At 48.8% G+C, this 23,632-nt stretch overlaps 1 protein-coding gene across 2 annotated transcripts in view; it reads left to right on the top strand.

Moving 5' to 3' along the window:
• Nucleotides 1-23,632, top strand: part of SLC2A9 (solute carrier family 2 member 9) — a 192,396-nt gene that overhangs the window by 154,481 nt on the left and 14,283 nt on the right. For both annotated transcript variants that reach the window (XM_007190952.2, XM_007190953.2), the window contains one exon: nucleotides 13,686-13,813. In XM_007190952.2, coding sequence (XP_007191014.1) covers nucleotides 13,686-13,813 — 128 coding nt within the window. The remainder of the gene's footprint in view (nucleotides 1-13,685; nucleotides 13,814-23,632) is intronic.

Consider the following 23,632-nt stretch of genomic DNA (forward strand, 5'->3'; position numbering starts at 1 on the left):
TTAATGTGTGTCCGGTGGATTCAGGCCAACTGATCAGCTGTGGTCCCGCTCAGCAGGAAGGTTTCTGCTCCCCCAGGAGCCAGGGCTGAGCAGACCCCCACTGGGTTTAGGCTTTTGATCTGGAAATGGTTCAGCTGTGCCGAGGCTGGCATGTCACAGCCAACCCAGGATGAAAACGCAGCTGGGGCGACTACCTGCAAAGGCAGTGCTCCCTGACTTCCAGGGGTAGCTTTTTTCTCAGCCTTAACATCTGCTGCAGCCGTAGGAGCTGTGGGCTGCGAGGATTTGAGGAAGACACCTAGATAAAGAGAACAATCTCACCTCTCCACTGAGGGAAACTCCCAAGGAAAATCAGGAAAAACCCCAAGGCCTGCCTAGGTCACACACACATGGAGCACTTCAACTTGGCCTCACGCAGGGACGTGGTCCTTGCTCTTGGACCTTACAAGCATCCCCGGGTCTCCTGTTTTAATCATCTGAACGTGGGCTCCCTTCTCTGTGCTCCCCGACTCAGCCTCATAGCTGGTGTGTCAGGAAGACCACGTGTCAAATCCTACCTCTGCCACGTATTAGGTAAATGACCTTGGGCAAGTCACCTCCCCTTTTCGTGCCTCAGTTTCCTCATCTGTAAGTTGGGGATAATACTGCTGACCTAGTAAGAGTCTTAGGCAATTAGAATTAATTACTATGACTCTGCACGGACAGCCACACCGTGGGTGGGCAACACAGGGTAGGTATTATAATTTAAGCTGTTCACCTTGACTGAGAGGATTCCATGGAAGGTCCAGTAGACCTGGGTTAGAATCTCACCTCTGCCACTGCCTTACCAGCTGTGGGACCTCAGCTGAGAGTTTTTACCTTGGGCCCAGTTCCCTCATCAGTAGTTTGCCTGGGCCAGTCTCAGCTTGCCCCGGATATCCTGACGTCATTATCAAGAGCAACCGCTGAGTCTCTGAAAACACATCATACAGTCTCTTCACCCATCAGTCAGTTGGGCATGACACGGCCACCTTCAAGGACTCCTGGGAGGATGAACAAAGAAGAAGCAAAGGAAAACTCCTGATGAACCCAAAAAGGCCCACCCGCCATATGCCGGACTCAGCAGAGTCACATTTACAGAAACATCAGTCTGAGAGCCAAAAACAAGCAGCAATTTAAATTCTACCACAGCCAGGCACTAGGGCACCATTCTCAGCAGACGGCGGGATTTGTTGAAAACTTCATTCTCCATCTTTCTTGATCTCAGCATCGCTCATGTAATGAGTTGCCACAAAGCCCAGCTCCTGCCCCCTCTAGGCTCACATTTGAAACCGTTTCCATTGTCTCTTCTCCTTCTTCTCAGTTCTTCCTTATGTAGATCAATTCAGCCTGTCCAAAAATATTTACAACTTGAATTTTCTCTTTCCTCGCATCTCATAAACACAATAAATGCTGCTATGCAATCAGGAAATAGGTTGAGATACCACTGGGGTGACCAAACCACTCCAGGGGTTTCTGAGATACAGGATGCTCTGTTTGTAAAGCTGGGACAAGCTGGTCACCCCAGATGCCCCAGGAGTCTAGATTATAAATCAATTTTTGTTCAGAAAAGGGCAAATTGGTGTTGGCTTCAGTCTTGGACAACACATGACTTTGAAAAACCAGGATGGGTTTCCCCAGAAAGAGACTAAGACAAGGACTCAAGGAACCCGTTTATTTAGGAGATGATCCCAGGAAACGCCTGAAAATGGGCACCTGAGGTGGGGAAAGGAAGGCAGCAGAAGGGAGGTACATTGTGGAGTAAGTTACTGCCATGGGCAACCAGAGCAGCATCCTGCTGGGAAAGTCTGAAAAGTTGTAGGAAATACACATCTCATAGTCATTCCCTGGGAAGTATTTATAGCATTTCCCTGCAGTCAGTCTGGGGAGAAACGTGTCAGCTCCCCAGCCTTCTGGCAGATGGAAAGCCAGACAAGGCCTTGTGCCTGGGATGTAGCCGGAAGGTGGGTGAGGGGCCAGCTGCACTGAGGTGGGAGGGGGCACCTGGAATAAGGGGGGTCCACCAACCACATCTGCTTCAGCATTCTGGGATCTTGAGCCAGACAGCACCATGAACCCACAGGATCTGAGATGCCATCTAGCCCAGGGACCATGACTCCATCAGAGCTGTATCCCCAGTGCCCGGCACAGCCTCAGCTCAGAGCAGGAACTCAGTCATCTGTGTTCACTGAATGAATATACAATTCCACTCTGCCGAGACCCAGGCTGAGGGTGTGACTGCCTGGAATTGCAGGTGCCAGGCTCTGTCCCCAGGGTCCTTGACTCTATTCCAGGCTGCCTTATAACTCAGCATCCGTACTAAAGACCCTTCCTTATCCAGTCGCCCTCACTTGTCTGTTTCGACAGCCCCTCTAGTGCTCATCCAAATAAGGAAGGATGTTATATTGTGCCCATGAGAACTGACTCCTGAGACCTCTGACCTCTGGCTTTATTGAAATGTAAAGTCCTGATCAAGCTTAGTCACATCCTCTGAGTGTGCTGAACCTACCAAACAGAACACGTCCTGATAGATTTGAACTGTGTTTTCCTACCTGCACTCATTAGAGTGTGGCAGCTCCGCATTTTTAGTTAGAATTAGCAGAGTCCGTTTGGCCTTATGTGGCCCATTTGCTCCTGAGCTGCTTCGAAAACATCCCCTCCTCCAGAAACTCCAGTACAGAGACCTTCAAACCTAAGAATTTGACTTAAAAGTCCAGATTAAAGAAATTCCACTAGACTAAAGTCTTCATCAAAACATACTAATTGGTGGTCAAGAGGGGACTCACTTTGTGTTTCAGTGGAGTGCAGTTCAGAAAAGAGTCTAAGTCTCATGATGGATCCTATGCAAATTCAGGATAGAGTCACAGAAGATGGTTGTTAATGATGCTGAAGGGCACAAAATACTTTTACGCAAACATTTTTCCAATTTTTTTCTCAGGTTCCCAGTGATCGTGTCCTAACCAGCATCCCTGTCCGCCTCCACACTCTCCCTCCACAGACACAGGCTCCACTCTGCATCCAGGACTGCTTTCCCATCACAAATGTGATCGTGGCTCTCTCCTGCTAAAGCCTTTCAGCTGGCCACTGCATCTCCCACCTGCAAACTCCAAACCCCCTAGCATAGCAACCTAGACTCTAGGATCCACCCAGCGGACCCTCCAGACGATGCCTCTGCTGTCCTATCTCCCCCGTCCAAGCTGGGTTCCCACCAAACAGCACCCTCTAGACCCACCCCCGTGCTCTGCCCCATGCTGGCCCCCGGGCCCGGCTCGCCCTCCATCCACCAGCCACAGAGTGAATTTCCACCTCACACTTAAAAGACTTAACTGTCTGTCATCATTTCCTGTTCATTCGTCCATTCCACAAACATCTATTGAGCGTAAACGTCTATTAAGGAACACAGTTGCTATGGGGAAGGCAACGGTGCGCAAAAGAAACAAGATACCTGCCCTCAAAGAACACAACAAACAAGCAGAGAATAAAGAAATAAAAAGATAGTGATACCGTCCATGGAAGGAATAGGTGGTGGTGATGGCATCTCCTCCTTCTGTCTGATTAAATTCATGCCAAGTCTCATTTCCCCTCCTGGAAGAACCTCCCTTCCCTTTCCTTAGGAGACATGCTCCATGCGGGTGAGACCACCAGCTGGGGTCAGGACCTCTGCTGCTTAGCTGCTTGGGCTGTGATTAGGCTGGGAGGAAGGGGAGAAAGATGCCATCACAAATATATTATCACCTACTGGGAGCCAAGTCCATGATAAGTAAATTGCCCACATCCCTTGTGCCTTGATGTATGTCCAAAGCTGGGGCCATTCCCAGCAGTGGGAATAGTCAGCATAGGCAGGAGCTACGAATTCCCATGGGGAACAGTGACCAGAGCAGACAGGCTAGTTTGGAAATCCTGAGACATGGAGAATCTCCCTTCATCTGTCTGGCCTCAGTCTCCCCATCTGGAAGATGGGGATGGGGCTGGACGGGTGGTATCTGATTTTGCAGCATCTCTGGATACAAAAGGAGCAAACTGCCTTTGCTCTTTCAGTTCGGGCCAAGGACTCCTGCTGACTTGTAATTCCTCCTTATCCATGACCGGCAATGTCTGATGCTGTATCCCTATGGAGTTTATCACTCCCTTTCTGAAATAATTTAAAACTCCACAAAGGGGAAGCTTTTCCAGAGTCTGACACATAGGAAGTACTCAACGCATGAACTATTTTTACTGTTAAAATTGCCCTGAAGAGGTGTGGTCCAGGAGAACGTTAATCTTGTGATGGGTTTGGCCTTCTTGACTTAGTGGACCCCCAGATGCTGGAGGCTCCTTGAAAGCGGAAGTTGAGTCTGCTTCTTGCTCACCATGGACGTCCCAGCATCTGGCTCATAGTCGATACACAAAGAACATGTATTAAGTGAATGAATGACGAGAAGACTGTAGCAGTTGTTATGATTGAGCCTTTGCTACATGTTGGACACATTGCTAAGCACTGTCTCATTTAATCCCCAAACTATGCTAAGAGGTAGGAACTGCAGCTCTATCCTCATTTTATAGGCGAGAAAATTGAGAGCCATATGACTTGCTGTGGTCACACAGACTGTAAGTGGAGAGTTTATCTGACTCCAAAGCCGGTGCTCTTAGCCACTAGCCTGGGTGCCTCAGCATGGTCATAATTTACATGTGCTGAGTGAACAGGCTTTACTAAGTTTTCAAATAGCTCATCCAGTGCTCAGGTTATAGGTGGGGAAACTGAGGCTTAGAGAAGGACCACAGCCTCCCACGTGTGGTCTGTGGAGCCAGAGGTGCCCACTGAGGGTCAGGATGGGATGAACCTCTGGAAGGGCTCCAAGGAGGTGGGCATCCGAGCTCCCCAGAGACAAGAGGACAGCCTTGCCTCTTCTGTTGGGCTGAACAGGCATCCTCCGAGGTAAGGAGTTTCCAGAGCGGGTAGCCCCTTTGGGCACTGCTCACCTTCCTGCACCGGCTGGGTTCTGGTGCCAACTCCCCCCAAGGCTGCAGGCTGTGCTCACTGATTGCTGACATGCTCCCGCCTGCCATCGTGAAACAAACCTGTTTGGAAATCCTGCCTTTATCTTCTCTCTAATGTCTCCTGGGGAAAGGGCAGGGGAGAGAGTCTTTTTCCCCAACCAGAAGCTCTTGGTTTCGGGACGAGGCCTATCATTTATAGCTTGTTCCACCTTGAGCAAACCACTCTGTTACTCTGTGCCTTGATTTCCTCACCTGTCCAGTGAGGATTAGAATGTGGACCAGTAGATTCTGAAAATGCTCAGCACAGGACTTGGTACATAAATGTTGGGTGAAAATGGGTGAGTGAAGGGACAAACAAGATTAAGTCTAGGGAAAGAAACACAGCAAACTAACCATAAAGAATTTTCAAAATGATTATATTTGATTTAAAAAAATTTAATAAGCTATTTTTCAAAGCTGGTACTTAAGGGGAAAATGTATTTAAAGGGTTATGTGACTTATGGACACATATATGGAGATTTTTAAAGGGATTTCTAGGCATTTTAAAGGGCTTTTGAAATTGATGATAGTGCTTCCATTGAAGAATTTTAATAAATATGAATTATAGAAAAGTTTGGACAGTTGCCCTTCATTTCTTTTATATACAAATTGAGATTTTTCTCAGGTACATGGCAAGAGCTAGAAAATAGCAGAGGAGGAGGAAGGGAGCTAAAGAAAATGTGCAGGGAAGCTTGCCGGGGGCATAAATAACAAGGGCTGTGTTTGCTGGAACACGACATACACACATTGCTAAGCAGGCTGCATCTGATCCTCAAAACAATGCTAAGAGGTAGGAAGTAGTGTTATCTTCATTTCATAGATGCAAAAACTGAGAGCCATAGATGTCCTTTCCCATGGTTACATAGCCAGTAGGTAGAAATGTGGGAATTTCAATCAGGTTTGTCTCCAGAGGAGAAGGAACGGTTGTGAGAATAGACCTGGTGTCAGATGGCTCCTCATGGTGGACACCAGGGGGCGCGGTTGTCCAATACAGCTTGGTTGTTACAGCAGTGATCCAGAGACAGGAGCTTTGTGCCACACCCTGCTCCATGCTCTAATCATAGTGTGATACCCTACCCCATCTTCTTAACCTTAGTGTGATACCCCCACCCATGTTCTAACCATAGTGTTATACCCCACCCCATGCTCTAACCATAGTGTGATACCCCACCCCATCTTCTTAACCTTAGTGAGATACCCCTGCCCATGCTCTAACCATAGTGTTACATCCCACCCCATGCTCTTAACCATAGTGTGATACCCCACCCCATGCTCTTAACCTTATTGTGATATCCCCAACCATGCTCTAACCGTAGTGTTACATCCCACCCCATGCTCTAACCATAGTGTGATACCCTGCCCCATGCTGTTAACCATAGTGTGATACCCTACCCCATGCTCTTAACCATAGTGTGGTACCCCCACCCCATGCTCTTAACCTTATTGTGATATCCCCAACCATGCTCTAACCGTCGTGTTACATCCCACCCCATGCTCTAACCATAGTGTGATACCCTACCCCATGCTCTTAACCTTATTGTGATATCCCCAACCATGCTCTAACCGTCGTGTTACATCCCACCCCATGCTCTAACCATAGTGTGATACCCTGCCCCATGCTCTTAACCATAGTGTGATACCCTACCCCATGCTCTTAACCACAGTGTGATACCCTACCCCATGCTCTTAGCCATAGTGTGATACCCCACCCATGCTCTTAACCATAGGGTGATACCCCACCCATGCTCTAACCATAGTGTTACATCCCACCCCATGCTGTAACCACAGTGTGATACCCTACCCCATGCTCTTAACCATAGTGTGATACCCCACCCATGCTCTAACCATAGTGTTACATCCCACCCCATGCTCTAACCATAGTGTGATACCCTGCCCCATGCTCTTAACCACAGTGTGATACCCTACCCCATGCTCTTAACCATAGTGTGATACCCCACCCATGCTCTAACCATAGTGTTACATCCCACCCCATGCTCTAACCATAGTGTGAAACCCTGCCCCATGCTCTTAACCATAGTGTGATACCCTACCCCATGCTCTTAACCATAGTGTGGTACCCCCACCCATGCTCTAACCATAGTGTTACATCCCACCCATGCTCTTAATCATGGTGTTCTACTCCCATTCCTGAAGCAAATACTAAGGTGTCTAAGATATAAACACTTAACTACTCAGACATACATATTGCAGTGGCCATCGTGAAGTCTAACGCCTGGAGAATAGATGTCAGTAGCAAAGATGATTGGTGTCCCTCCTCAAATCCCCTCTAACCCTAACCCGAACCCTTTCAGGGCATCCCAGTAGGACCTACAGCTGCCACCACATGCACCTTTACCCTGAGGGCCTACAGACGTCACTTAGCCCAATCTTATGGCCGCCAAAAGCACTGCCTGAAGAGCAACCTTCATTCGATGACTGACAGGTTTGGTGAATCCATACCCAGCTCCCTTGCCTCTCAGATGGGACGGCTTTGAGATGTGTTTTCCACAGTTTCCCAAGGGTCTCCAATTGGAGTAAGCTCTGGTTGCCCACAGTGGTAACTTTTTGATGACATATCTTTTATTCACTTCCTTCAGTTACCCACACTTTTACTAGTATTTCCTAGGATCAACTCACACATAAACTACTTGTCAGTGTTTGCTTCTGGGGGAATCCAGAATAAGATAGCCAAATAAAATAACAAATAATCGCCAAATAAGATAACAAGATATGTTGACCAAGAGATGTCATCATTGGGGCTTATTTTCAGTGTTTAAGTTGTATTGTATGATACCTATTGCCTAATAGGTATTGAGTGCTGTAATATGTCTTGTTTCCATCCTGTATCCAGGCATATGGGGAAACAACAGCACAAATTCATTGTCATCTTTCTATCCTTTTTAGCTGAAAGTTGCAGTCAAAAGAAAGCAGGGTTTGCAGTCAAAAATCCAACTCTAACACTTACAAGTGGGACTAGTAACTTAGGTAAGGCCCTTCATCTTCTAGAGTCTTAGTTTCCTAATCTGTAATAATAATTCATAACTCATAGTTTGGTCATGAAGAAAGAGTCAATGAGATCAGGCATGTAAAATCTTTTCTCAAATAATAATGTCCACAAAATAAAAGGCCCCAAAACAGATCATTTTAAACAAGGCACTCCCTTGTCACAATCCTTTACACAAAAGTATTGTCTTCAACTTCCCTTTAATTTTGAAGCATATAATTTTAAGATAAGCAGCCATCTACACACCTACCAAAAGGAACACTAATACCTTGGTTTTAAAAACCTAATTATAAAGAGATTTCAGGTAAATACGGTCATGTATAACCTGGTTATAGGATCTCCCTCCCCCATATACCTAACAAAATGAGCAGGAAAAAAAAACCTTTTTTTAAAAAAAAAACAGTAATAACAACCAAACAAATCTTTACACCGAAAAAAACTAGCCATCAACCAAACAAAAAAATTATACCATAGATTTTGAAAATTTGCACCAATTAAGGATAATTCTAGTGTGGGGCTAGAATTCGGTCTCCACTCCTCAGAAACATCACTAACCAGAGAAGGGGATTCAAAAACGGTTAAGAACTCTCACTAACACCCTAATCTGTGGGGGAAATAGAGTAAGGAAGTGAGTCAGCAATCCTGGGGAAAGATAAAAAGATGCCTTCCCCCACGGCAAACCTCAAAGGCCCTGGGGCTTCTCAATTTCCAAGACTTTGTCCTGATTTGAGAAGACCAGTCGAAGCCCACAGAAGTAGAAAATCCCCCTGACCCTGTGGAATGGGTTCTGCAGGTCACTTCACAAAATCTCAGAGGAAAGAAAAAGCAGAGCCCAGACCTCCCAGAAAGGGCTTCCAGCAGCCCTCACCACATTCCCCCTACAACTCCATTCCCACCTTTTACAGAAGTTAGTGGAAGATAGTACTCACACCTCAAACTGTGACTTGAAAGACAAGACAACCCAGAAGACAAAAAGAAAAAGTGCCAAAGATGGATCACTTGCCATATCAGAGCAGATGGAAATCTGGATGGAGCACCTCACTCTACATGTAGGAAAGGTGAACAAGAGCACAGGGCAAGCACCAGCATGGCACATGGAGGAAGGAAGAAAGGAAAGGAAGGGAGAAGAGAAAGAGGGGAGAGATTGCCCAGGGCGTGAGGAATCTATGCAGAAAACAAGAGAATAAAGTCATTTGAGAGACTATGGGTGCAGAAGAGAGACAAAGTTGATCCAACATAAGGGTAACAATTGTCTCAGAATAAAGAATCCAACAGGTAGAACAGAAGTTTTCAAAAGTATAACCTAAGAAATGAATAAAGCCTGAATCTGTAGTCAAAGGGATACACCATGTTCTAAGAAAAATGGTTATGGGAAGACCAACACAAGACCCACCATAGTTAAGTTTATAAACTTCAAGGATAAGGAAAGATTTCTTCAGGGCTTCAGGCAGAAGAAGCCAATCACTAAAGCAGAAATATCAGACTCACTCTAGGCTTTTTTTATAGCAACATTCAATTTGCCAAGTACCAAAATACAAATGGGGATCAATCCTGGGTAGAAAGTTTAGGGATGACTTTTGTTTTCTTTTTATGCCTTTCTATACTGCATGCTTTCCTTAATTGTTTAAAAGGAGCAAATATTACTCATGATAATCAGAAAAAAATAATAAAACTATTTTCATTTTGAAAAGCAAAACAAAGATAGAGGACCTGCAAGAAACCTGTTCTGTTTCCATATCAAACCCCATTCCTTCTCATTTTACCTTGGATTCAAAGAAACAGACCATGAGAGACTCAGGAAATCAGGCCACGCATGCCTTTAGGCAAGAGAGAAACAAGTGAATTCCAGGACTTGGGAGAGCATTCAAATAAAACCATGAAGACTGCTAAGTTCCTTTCACATATTTTAAAGATTGTTAGTGTCTTACACTTGCTTCCTTCACAATGGAGTAATTAAGACTCAAACTTGGAAGTCACCCAGCCTTGAGTTTGAGTCCCGCTAGTGATGTGATTTGAGGAAATTACTTAACTTTCTTAGGCCTAGGTTACTTTATATGTTAAATGGGAAAAAAAATGATAGTAGTAACTACCACATAGCAGTGATAATTAAATGAAATAATGTATGTCAAATGCTTTTCCCAATGCCTATCACATAGTTACCACCACCATCATTCAGCAACTGCAGCAGCACCATTATCTCTATTATCATCATTACCACCATCATCTTCATTTCTATCAGCATCATTGTCATTATCACCATCCTCACTAGCATCATCAACAAGACCATCACCATCATCATCATTGCCATCATAATCATCATCACCATCATCATCATTACCATCATCACCATCATCATCACTAGCATCATCATCACCACCACCATCATCATCACTAGCATCATCATCACCACCACCATCATCATCACTAGCATTGTTATCACCACCACATCATCATCACCATCATTATCCCTAGCATCATCATTATCATCATCATCATCACCACCCCATCATCACCATCACCACCATCATCATCATTACCATCACCATCATCATTATCATCATCACTCCTTGTTAAGAGACTTTGGGCTTGTCACTCCCCTTCTCTGAGCTTCAGCTAACTCATAAAAAGGGGGGAAATAATTCAGAGGAGTTTTAAACTATTATCATAGTAGCTAACAATTATTAAGTAGGTAGCACTTATTGAAGACCTCTCATGGGACAGACTTGTACTAAGTACTTGCACACAATTGTTCATTTAATCCTCACAGATACCCTCAGCAGTAAGACCCTGCTATCATACTTCACATGTGAGAGATCTGAATGCTAGAGGGATCTGGTGGAGCCAGGACTTCAACCTGTTCTTACTGACAACAGAGCCCAAGCCCACTATGCCTCACCACCTTCTTTGGTTGTGAGGTTCAAAGGAAATAATGGAAATGAAAACGCATAGGCACAATGAGCTGTGTAGGATCCTCATGGTTGCTTATATTTGTTCTCTGAGGGTGGCCTGAAGGCCTGATGAAGGAAAGAGAGAAGAGACCTGATGTAGATGTCCTGTGAACCCCAGGGTACCTTAATCATTCCTCCACTGATCCTGAAAACCTTTACAGAGCACCTGTACGTGTGTCCTAGGTGCTGTGCTGGGAGGAGGGCCATAACCAATAAACAAGTCATGGCCTCAGCCCTGAAGCCACAAAGAAAGTACAGGGAGGCAGGTTCGTCAACGTTCTGCTCCATTGGAAGCTGGTGCACCAATGTTAACTGAGTTATCCACAGATGCTTCCAAAACACACCTAGGAAATTCAGGAAAGGTGAAACACCAGCCCTCAACCCTCTTCAGGCTTCAGAATAGCTGTGAACTGCCCCCTGGGATATGCAGCAAGGCTCACGGCAGTGTTATCTGCAGGACCAACTGGGTGTGTGACACATATGCTTTCCAACAACGCAATATCACATGCTCTACAGACCTAAGGTTGGTTTTAGCACATTTCAATGTGCAATCATTGTTCTTGCACATTTTGACAGATACCTTTAAGATAGAGAGACTCCCCCTTTTGTAATAAACTGCATATCAAAGCTTTTCAAAATTGAATGTTGAGCATTTAATTCAAGTAAGTAAATATCAATCGTCTGTCTACTCTCTGGCAGGCAAATGGAGATGCTGCCTGCCCTGGAGGCCTCACAGTCTAGCGAGGGGTCGGGGGTGGTCCATTCTGAGTCATTTTTGATGTGTGGAGTCCAAGGCTTGCTGGCAGCGTGCTGGGGTGATTGTTGTGAAAACTCTGGTGAGACACGGACTTGAGGTGGTCCTCTCTGTGACCTTGGGTTGCTTGGTTGAACTTGATGATGAGTGTTGCGGTTGTGTGCAGCGCTCTCTCTAAAAGCTTTGCGTCCATGGGATGGAGAATCCCCAAATTCGGCCCCTTCCTTCCATCCCCACCGCCACCATCTGCACCCTCTAGACACCATCACTTCCTCCTGCATAACCCAACAGCCTCCTGCATCCACCCCTGCATCCTCCAGCCCTTTCTCCAAGCAGCAGTGATCTCTACAAAATGCAAACCGATCACATCAACCCCTACTTCAACCCCCTCATTGGTTTTCTTCAATGGCAACCCCTCTCCTTGATCTCCAGAGGCTGCTTAATTGGCCCTGCTCACCTTTGCCACCTCATTCCATGCCTCTCTACCCTCCCTCAGGTGTCCAGACAGACTGGCCTCTGTACTGGACCTTGACCCAATCCTTTTCACCCCTAAGGGTCTCAGCCCTCCCATCCCTCCACCACATGATCTTCCCCAAATCTAGCAAGATCTGCCCCAAATCTTCACAAGCTGCATCTCTTCCTTCAAGCCACATCTCCACCATCACCTGCCCAGAGGGCCCTCCGCACAACTATTAACCTAGATCCCCACCTCCTCCATTGCCCGGAGTATTTCCTCCAGTGCTTATCACATGCTGCGATTATCTATTGTTCCTTCACTTCCTTTGTAAGAAGCAAGTCATCTTGTCTCCCTCACCAGATGAGGGAGTCTCAGGAGGGCAGGGGCATTGCCACTCTCCTCCAAGACTGTGGGACCAGCCCCAGCACAGCCAGTAATCACCGAATCTTGATGGAATGAGTGGAATGAGCCTAGTGGTTCCCAAACTGAGATGGGCAAAGGCCCTCAGGGTTTCCCCTTCTACTACCCATCCTGTCTTTTCTGTGGACTTCCAAGGTGTAGGTCTGATTCGAGTGGAGACTCCTGTTGAGGACGGCGGGGGTGTGGAGCTGTCATCCTGAACCCCAGGTCCTGCACGTGGTCACAGGACCCAATCCTGAGTCTCGCTGAGCAGGACAGTCTGGAGGGGGAGGGTGCAGACCTCAGAGAATCTCAGCCAGGTGTGGTGCCCAGGGGGCACTGGGAAATGTGACCAAGCAGTTTGGGTTGCCATGGCGACGAGGGGCACTCCTGGCTTCTGGAGGCAAGGGGTGAGAAACATTCTGCAATCACACAGGACAGCCTCTCAAAATAAAGAATTGTCCCACCCCATGACAATGATGTTTCTGCTATTGCTGCACTGCTGGGGCGACTCAGGGACCGGGGCCCACCAGGCGTCCAATTGAGAGGCGGTAAGGAGGACTCCTCTCAAGCAACGATTAGCAGAAAAACCTTGAGATTTGGAGGTCTGAGTCCCAAACCTGAATCTTGGCTCTGCTACTCAGGAGCTGAGTGACCTTGGCTAAGTCAAGTAACCTCTCTGAGCTTCAGTTTTCTCATCCAGGGAATATGGTAGCCAATACCTGCCTGACTCAGTTGTTCTGAAGATAAATTATAAGCATTCCTAGCACAATATATTCAGTGTCAGTTGCCTGGTACATCATGTTGATACACATCGTACTCAATTTGTGGAGGAGCACAGCTTGATTCAGAGGGCATTTGCAAAGCCAAGAGGATGAATCATCTCTCATTTGGGTGGGCCAGGTCAGAGGAATGGTTTATGTTACCTTTAGGGGTTACAGGCTGTAACTCCAGCACCCACTCCCAAAGGCATCACTCTCCCAGGTAGAGCCGGCTCTCACCGGGTGGGGGTCCCCTGCCAAGTAGAGATGGGTGCTGGCGGCCTGACCTTCCCAGGGGGATTAATCCGCGCCCTGGCTCTGGTTGCAGGCGGCATCCCCTTCATCCTGACCGGCGAGTTCTTCCAGCAATCGCAGCGGCCAGCTGCCTACACCATGGCAGGAACCGTCAATTGGCTCTCCAACTTTGCCGTCGGGCTCTTCTTCCCGTTCATTCAGGTATGACCAACAAGGGGGCTCTCGCTCACGAGATCCCCTTCGAGTGATGGGTGATTCATAAAGCAGACGCTGATCCTCTCTCAAGTGGAAACTCTATTGGCCCAAGGATGGAAAAATGTAGTTTGCCTAAATCCTTAATCCTTTTTCTCCTTCCTGCATGGTTCGGGAGCTGCTCCTAAATGCTAAGGGCCGTCTCAAAAGAAGTGGGCTTCCCATCGCTGAGGGTCTGCAGGGAACCCTCGGTGAGAACCTCAAACCTGCATTTTTACAGTGCACTCGTCCTGGTGTGAGGCAAGGTCCGTGTCATGTTTCCAGTGCGCGCTGCCACCCTGCCATGCATGCGGCGTCCTCATCGTCGTCGGCATCACCACAGCTAACGGGGTCATTGTCCCAGGGGTGACCACCCTTGACAGGAGAATGATAACTCAGGAAACAGACACAAGTTCTTTTTGCATAAAGAATCTATTCATTCACTCACTCATCCATTCCACACATATTTACTGAGTCCCTGCCTTGTGCCCGGCACTGTTTCAGGCAATGAGGATAGAGGGGAGCTAAAGCCTGTGTTCCATGGTCTTGGAGCTGAAACGGGAAGCAACAACAGAGGTGGACATGCTATTTTAGGTGGGGCAATCAGGGAAGGCCTCTCAAAGGAGGTGACATCAGAGCAGAGACCTGAGCGAAGTGAGAGAGCAGCCTGGGAATGGAGATGTCCCGGCAGAGAAACAGCAAGTACAAAGGCCCTGAAGCAGGGCCGTGCTTGGACTGTGTAAGGAACAGCAAAGAGGCCAGTGTGGTTGGAACAGAAGGAACAAAATAGACAGGAGAGGCAAGAAATAATATCTGAGAGTCCTCCAGGGCCAGGAACACAAAGACAAGGACTTTACAAGTGTTCCTCACAGAGCAAGGGGCCCAGCTACATTCCAGGAGGGAGGGTCAGACTTCCCCGCCCTCATTCCCACCAGGGTTCCCTGCTGCCCAGAGAGCAGGTGACACCACTGGTGAAGGTGAGAATCCATCAGAAACCTCTGAGAAGGAACCCACCACCCATTTTCAGCGCCTAATTCAACCCTCCTCTTTTCATTAACTAGTGCCAAGCCCAGCACATTCCAGAGACTCTGCTGCAGGCTGGGCTGAGTGAAGGTCAGTGGCCCAGCTGCAGGCCCACGTGATGGGTACTCCTGCATCCCCAGCTATAGAGCAGCTACTCTGCACCAGGCCCCCTGCACGTGGCTTTATGAATTCACATCACCCTCATGCAGCCCTGAGCTGCGGTTTCTCATCCTCTCCATCCTGCAGAGAAGCTGAGGCTCAGGGAGCGGACGGGGTCGGCCCCAGGTCCTGAGTCCCTGTCCAACCCGGTGGCTCTGCCCTGCCCCTTCTTCCTCGTCAACATTCTCCATGTGCCACTCTGTCTCAGTCTCAGAGTTAGGGGCTGACGCACTATGTAACTTTTAAAGCATCCTGACTTAGCTACAGCCGTTGCATCTCTGAAACGTAAATGCCATGGGGAGGCCATGGACCAGAGAATTAGAGACCACTCCTCGTCCATTTACTCCATCCTCGGGGCACCTTCGCTCGGCTGGACCCAGAACACAAGTTGTCTTTTCAATGGATTTCAAACCTTAAATGGCTTTTTCCACTTTGGTTCAAAGCCAGCAGAGCCAGGGGGTCAGTAAAATATTCATTATTGTGGGGAAAATTCACTTTAAATCGCTTCTTTGCCAACGCACATCTCCCCACCACCCTTGCAAGTTAAGTGAGACATTCTAGAGCCTCACACAACCCACAACTAAGCTTTATGTGTCCTGGAAGTCGGCCACATCTTCTGAGCGATTCTGGGGGGGCATGAAAGACCTCTGGACCCCCCAGACCAAAAAGGGGCATCTCACTTTCCCGCTGCAGTTTGGGAGTTAACAACACTAACATGCCACTAACGCTAGTGTTTACTGAGCGCTTGCTGAGTGCCAGGCACTATTCAGCCCTGTCAGTGTTGGGAGGTAGGGCCTGTATTTCTCCCTTTACAGACCAGGAGCCTCAGAGAGATGCTCAGAGAAATGACAGAGCCAGGTTTGAACCCCTTCTCTCACCCTCACCGGTAAGACACGGGAGGAAAAAGCCTTTGGTTATAAGCAGATGACTCTTTTAAAAGCCCATTTGACCTGGGGTTGAGTAGTTAACTTATCTTTAAACACACACTCACACACACAAACACACACACACACACATACCACACAAACCGCTCAGAGAGGTCTCCAGCTGAAATTGGATTTCTGTGACTTTTATTTCACGTTGTTCATTTGGCAAATCGTAGCCCATCCACAGCTTCTCCCAAATAGAAATGCGGTACTGCATTTACCTTGAGATATTTTCTTAGTCCGGTGAGTCTGGCCCAGATTCACGCTCAGTGCATGCTAGCTTAACATACGCAGCTGGCTTACATGTCAAGGAAAGGGTAGAGGAGAGGACAGTGACCACAGCTGGGCATTTACTGTGTACCAGGTCACATGTGCAGTCACGTCACCGCATGGAAAGTCTTATCAGCCCCATGTATCAGTCAGGATGGGCTGGGGTCTGCTGCAGGAAGAAACAGCCCCCAAGCCTCAGTGGTGTTAAACCACCTGGGATAGTGGTAATGTTCACTGCAGGGGGAGACTAGAGATTCTGCCCCAGAGCTTCCCGACTCAGGGATGTTGGCTGGCAGGACCCTTCTCTCTGAAATAACTGCCCCCATGCCAGGTGGAGGGAATGTGGCAGGTCTCACACCTGCCAGTTAAGACCTTGGCATGGCAGTGACGTGTGTTCTGTGCAACTTTCCATGGTTGAAAGTCACACGACCACACCTTACCTAAGGGGAAATGCACGCTGCCTTGCGTCCCAAAAGGGAAGAGCCAGAAAGTTTGTGTCCTTCCCTGATGAGGACCCTAGCCCACTTTTCAAGGAGGAAAGTTGGGCTCAGCAGGCTTAGGAGACTTGCCCAAGGCACCGGAGCTCAGTAAGGACATGGTCATGGCCACGGACTTGTACTCTTCCTCTACCCACAGGGCTTTTACCGGTTTCACGCTCCTTTCACAATAACCCAATTTCTGATGGCCTTGAAGACGTGTTGGGGGATCATGTTCATTCCAACTGGCTCACTTCCAGCCCGGCGCTCACCTGCCTGGGAACCCCGGGAGCCTGAGAGGTTCCTGGGGTCACAGCTCATGCTGGGTCACCCTGCCATGATACATCTCTGAGGGCAAAGTAGGACCAGGACTCCGAGAGTTATAATGTCCCTCCTGCAAGAGCCACGTGCTAAAACTGTCACCACATGTAAAAATGCATCCATTCACGCTTTCAGGATAATCTCATAGAGAAGTCAGCTCCAGGGATGCTGAGAGCCTGGCCTGGAGCAGGGGAATAAGGTGAGGGAGGGCTCAGCCTGGTTTAAGGGCTGAAGGGCGGAAGGGGTGCCACCCACCCAAAGAGCCGAGGTCCCACCAGGCACAAATGATACACGTCTGCATGCCCATCTTAGAATATCCAGACCAGCTGTTTCCTGTCAGGCACGTCGGGGCACAGGTGTCATGGGAGGGTTGGGAGAATCACTCTTTATAAGCTTGGGTTTCAGGGCTTGGGGCAATGCAGGGAGAAGTACAGGGGGAGGCAAAGAAAGACAAGTTTCTGGGGAAGGCCTGGAAGACAGGTCTCTGATCTATTCCCTGGGAGGTGCTGGGCTCATATCGCATCACTGCCTTTGGCATTTGGGGCTAGAGCTGGAGAGAGGCATGGGTCCCATGTCAGAGAGGGACCACCTGACCTTGACCTTGACCTTGACCTTGCCTGGAAATGTCTGCAGGATGTTGTGAAAAGCTGGCAGGATCTCGTGGGAAACAACAGACTCGTGAGGACCTGGCCCATCCCAGTGTAGGCAGGGAACCCGCTGTGAGCGCGTGAATCCCCTCGCTGCCCCTCTGCCAGGCCATCAGCAAGCCTTCGCTTGGAGTCCTCTGGATACAGGAGTCTCAGGGCCGCTGGAGGTGGGCGATTCCATCGTTCCAAATCCAATCCTTAGAGCCTGCCACCTTGTACCAGCCAAGACTATGGGCCTATGAGGGTGAACTTCTGTGTCTGTCTCCGGAACAAGGTGACCAGAGCCTGCAGGCCGGGCCCTAAGCTACGCTGTATCCAGATGTGTGGCCCGAGGCCTGGTCTCAACCAAATGAATGGCTGAGTGGAAGGTAGCGTCTGTCAAGGACCCACAACGGGGCACAGGACACACTTGATCTCATTGAAGTAACACTGAATGTCACAACCGGGCCAAGATCACACTGTTACTGAAGAGTAGGACCAACATTCAAAGCCCAGTCTCTCTAGACCCTCCAGGGCACCCCCCCGAAAGACCACCTAGACTTCAAAATGCACATATTCATTCATTTATTCATTCATTCTATAAACGCTTGCCAAGTCTACAACATGCCAGGCATTGCTCGAGGGTCTGGGGACACAGCCTTGGGAGGTTCTAAGCCAGGGCAGTGGTGGGCTGTGGGAGGGGACAGGTATGAACCCCACCCAGGGGGCTCACACCAAGCAGTTCTCACAAGAGGGAGGTTATCGCAGCTGCAGCAGTCGGCCCGGGAGGCATCTCAGAGAAGAGGCACGGAGCGCAGCCTTGAAGCCTGAGGGGCACTTAGATCCGTGGTGATGGAGAGGAAGGGCATCCCAGGGCGAAGCAACAGCGTGAGCAAAGGCTTGGATCTGTGGAGGTGAATCCTGAGTGTAGAGGCGCCAAGTGGTCCAGAGTGGCCGAGGGTGTTGGGGCGTAGAAGGAGTATTATCGGGAGGAGGGCCAGGCAGGAAGATTCGTCCCCAGTCGTGGGAGAGCTTAGATGCTGAGGTCGAACTTTTGGGCCCAGGTATAAGTGAGGACTTGACTCCAGTGTAAATGCCGAGCTTTATCGTTGACATCAGAACCGCAGACACACCCTTGTTGCGCAGCTGCTTCCGGCTGCTGGGGGATAGTGAGTCCCGTTTTCCTCCCGCCTGCTCCGCTGGGACAGACTTACCTTTGCCAGGAGTAGCAGCCCATCAGTCACGAGCGTTCCACCCTGGCATTGGCCACAGGGATTCCCACTCCTGCTGCACACCTAGCTCGCGTGGGTGGGTGGTGGGCGTGACCGTGCAGTAAAGCCACAGAGACCCTTCCAAGCCACGACACAGTGCTGAGCACCCACAGTAGCCCACCCCCTGGGTCCCTTCCCTCCTAGGGGGTCTCAGTTTCCATTTCAATTAAAATGGAAATAATGGTCCACGGGGTGGTTATATAGATAAAATGGGATACTACACTGTCCTGGGCCAGGTTCCCTAGAAGCAGAGTGAGAGACAGATGCCGGTGCACAGAAACATCTCAGTCCCATGGGTGTAGCTCACAAGGTGCTGCCACCTGTGGGGCATCATACAGCTGAGACGCGTGAGGCTGGGCACGTCTTTGACTTGTCCAAGGTTGTCTAGCCGTTGACGCTCAGGTTCACGACTCCAGCTGAAGTCCTCTGGTGTCCACAGCCCAGTCCCCAGCCCAGCACAGGTGCAAATCAGAAGGGACTCATGAATGTGTGAATCCAGGTGTAGCAGGTTGAATGATGGTCCCCAAAGATATCAGGTCCTAATCCCTGGAACCTCTAAGTATTCCCTTATATGGAAAAGTTGTCTTTGTAGAAGTGGTTAAGTAGAAGATCTTGAGACGGTGGCCCCAGATGCCATCATAAGTGTCCTTATGAGAGGGAGGCAGAGGGAGATGTGACACGGACAGAGAAGCATGTGAGAGGAATTCCCTGGTGGTCCGATGGTTAGGACTCCACGGTCTCACTGCCAAGGGCGCGGTTTCAATACCTGGTCAGGGAACTAAAATCCCACAAGCTGCGTAGTGCAGCCAAAAGTAAAAATTTAAAAAAAAATTTTTTTTTTAAATTTATTTATTTTTTTATTTTTGGCTGTGTTGGGTCTTCGTTTCTGTGCGAGGGCTTTCTCTAGTTGCGGCGAGCGGGGGCCACTCTTCATCGCGGTGCACGGGCCTCTCACTATCGCGGCCTCTCTTGTTGCAGAGCACAGGCTCCAGATGCGCAGGCTCAGTAATTGTGGCTCACGGGCCCAGTTGCTCCACGGCACGTGGGATCTTCCCAGACCAGGGCTCGAACCCATGTCCCCTGCATTAGCAGGCAGATTCTCAACCACTGCGCCACCAGGGAAGCCCAAAAAATTTTTTTACTTTAAAATAAAATTTAAAAAAAGAAGGAGGGCTTCCCTGGTGGCGCAGTGGTTGAGAATCCTCCTGCCAATGCAGGGGACACGGGTTCGAGCCCTGGTCTGGGAGGATCCCACATGCCGCGGAGCAACTGGGCCCGTGAGCCACAACTACTGAGCCTGCGCGTCTGGAGCCTGTGCTCCGCAACAAGAGAGGCCGCGATAGTGAGAGGCCCACGCACCGCGATGAAGAGTAGCCCCCGCTCGCCGCAACTAGAGAAAGCCCTCGCACAGAAACAAAGACCCAACACAGCCAAAAATAAAAAAATAAATTAATTAAAAAAAAAAAAAAGAAGGAGCGTGTGAGATGTGACCATGGGGGCAGACTGGAGTGATGCAGCCACAAGCTAGGAATGCCAGCAACCACCAAAACTGGGAGAGACGAGCCACAGATTCTCCCCTAGAGCCTCCGGAGGAAACGTGGCCCTGCCAACACCAGTGACACTGATTTCAGATGTATGAAAAGACATATGATTTCAGGGACTCTGAGAGAATGCATTGCTGTTGTTTCAAGCCACCGAATCTATGATAATGTGTTACAGTAGCCACAGGGCACTAATACAGTAGGAAACCACCCAGATTGACAATCAGAGCTGACATTGATTGAGAATTACTGTGCTCTGTACATATTGTAATTCATTTAATCCCACAACAGCCCTGTGGGGCAGGTGCCATTATGGCCCCATTTCACAGATGGAGAAAAGGATGCACAGAAAAGTTAAGTCACTTACCCAGGGTTGCGCAGCTAATCTAACGAGTGGCAGAGGTGGGATTGAAACCCGTGCATCTCCAGGGCATGCGTTCCTGACCACTGCACTCTACGGTGTCCCCCAGGAGTCACACATCTTGACCAAAGTCTTTCATGCAGAGGGTGAGAGGTGCTAATTCAGCCTTGAAAATGACACCATCAAGTGCTCTAAATGATTGTGGATTTGGTCAGATCAAATTCCTCAAGCACATTATTTGGGGGAGACAATTTAGGGTAGAAGCCGGTGATCAGGGCGGACACGTCTACCACCCTTACTTACCCGAGGAATCCTGCGTCAAGCCCCTGGAGGCCGGCTCTCCCTGGCATTTAGACGCACACTGGTTCTGTACAACCTGCTGAGCAGACCTGCTCACCACCGCCTGCTCCTGGGCTCCCTGCTGGGAAAAGACCAGCAAAGGGCCTGATGCTCCAACGTGCTGAGAGAGAGGCCAGGCCAGTCACTCTGTGGATGGGTCCTCCACCCTGCTGTCCGATTTTAGGAGCTCTGTTTGTAGCACTTTAATAAGCATGGAAACGGGTTGAGGGATCAGGATTTATCATCAGAGGGCCTGGGTTTGAGGCCCTGCTCTCTGTTGATAAGCTGTGCGATCTTGGATTTCTCCAGACCTCTGCTCCTCATCTGTATATGGAGGTTGATAACAGAGCCTCCTCGTAGGGCTACTGTGAGGAAATCGTGCGATGCTTGAAAAGCATTATTATACATGATAGGTCGTAGCGTAGGACAGTCCATGGGCAGAGATGACGAAGGTGCAGGTTGGCAGATGAGTTTTGGGAGGGGGTGTGCAGGGGCTCGAGGCAAGGAGGAACTACAGAGTTGAGGAATGGGGAGTGTATGCCTTTCCTGGGGCTCCTATAACAAATTAGCACAAATTGGGTGGCTTAAAACAATAGAAATCTATTCTCTTACAGTTATGGAGGCCAGAAGTCCAAAATCAGTCTCCCTGAGCTAAAGTCAAGGTGTTGGCAGGGCCATACCACCAGCAGAGGTTCCAGAGGAGAATCCATTTTCTTGCCTTCTCAGCTTCTAGGCTGCTTTCCTTGCATTCCTTGTCTCCTGGCCCCTCCCCATCGTCAACGCCAGCACCTCACTTCAGTGGTCACGTGGCCTCACCTTCTGTGTCAGATCTCCCTCAGGCTCCCTTTTATAAGGGCAACCGTGATTGCAGTTATGCCCAGCCAGATAATCCAGGATAATATTCCCATCTCGAGACTGTAACTAAATCACGTCTGCAAAGTCTCTTTTTGCCATATAAAGCAACATTCACAGGATATCAGGACCTAGATACTTGAGGGCCATTGCATAGCTGACTACAGGAAGTACAGGTGGGTTTTGGAAGCCAGGCTGAGACACATGGTCGGAGGCTGCCCAGAAGCCAGGCAGATGTGATGCTGAGTCCCTGACTACCGCCCCCCCGGGGTGAGCCCAGGGTGGTCCTGAGACCCCCAGGAGGAGTCCTATGGTGACAGTTCTGGGGTGGTAGAGCTCCTGCTAGATTACAAAAGGGCCTGAACGTGCCTAGTAGCAGGAGACAGACTGGACATTCATACAATAAATACAAATAGTAATTGCATACCAGATCTTTACGTCAGGCATTTGATATTTCTTTAGTGAATGTTGAGTAGACCCTACTACACCTTGAATGCTCTGCTAGAGAACTTACACTTGATCCTGTAGACCAGAGGTTTTCAGCCCTGGAAGCACATGAGACCCACGGGGGGAGTTTAAGATAAATGATTAATGCTTGGGACTTACCATCACCATCACCAAGATTCTGAGCCAGTGGTTGGGGGTGGAATTATCAGGATCTTTTTAAAGTGCTCCAGATGATTCTAATGGGTAGCTCTGGTTGAGAACCCCAAGGCAGAGATTTGGAAACAGTGACGGATACTAAGCAGTGGAAGGAGAAATTGGGTTTGTGTTTCGGGAAGACACTTCCGGCTGCTTGGAGGCTGGATTGGTGGGTGGGAAGACCACCTGGTGCTTGGGATTGTCTGTCACCTGCAGGAGAAATGGTGCTCAGGCTTCGATTAGGATGATGGCCAAGGGGAGGGAGCAGTCAGGAGCAGAGTAAATCCAGTTTGGGGAGGAGGATCTTGCATGAGGCAGTACCGGGCCCAGACGAATCACCCCGGCTGGGCAGACAGCCAAGCTGGTGACAGTCACCTTGCCATCGGGGCAGCTCACACACCCTTGGTCTTCATCACCTGCAGTTACAGACCAGTGTCAGCCAATCAGCAGCACTGCCTTCAAAGTTGAACTCACAGCATCGTTACTTCTGAACTGGTCCACAGAAGATTTCTACGATTTAAACACTGCCATTGGCATCATCAGGAGGGGAAAGAGGATTTTATCCACAAAACAAGGGCTCCGTGAGAAGCCCACTTGATGGTCAGGCCTTCTTTCATCCTTAAGCTTGACCTTCAGCCTAGCTCGTTCCTTCTCTTTCACAGTTGCCCCCTTTAGTGCTGTGCTAATTGATTGTCGGTTTGTTCCCAGGAAGGATGTCCATGGACGTGACACAGTTCAGAAGTTCAACAGTACAGAGCCTTTCAAAAATATTCAGTCCCTTCTTCCTTCCTATTTATAGAGAGGGCATTTTATAGGTCAGCAACTTTCTTACAGTTTTATCCATTGAACCCTTTGTGTAAGCAAAAACTTTCAAACTTGAAAAGAAGGAGCAGGGACTAAATAGATAAGATGTGTAAAACGATTCCAGATGGCTTCAAGAACGAAATGTGAAAAGTAAAACTAAAAATTAAACAGAAGACAA

The sequence above is a fragment of the Balaenoptera acutorostrata genome, chromosome 5, assembly GCF_949987535.1.
Source record: "Balaenoptera acutorostrata chromosome 5, mBalAcu1.1, whole genome shotgun sequence".
NCBI lineage: Eukaryota > Metazoa > Chordata > Mammalia > Artiodactyla > Balaenopteridae > Balaenoptera > Balaenoptera acutorostrata.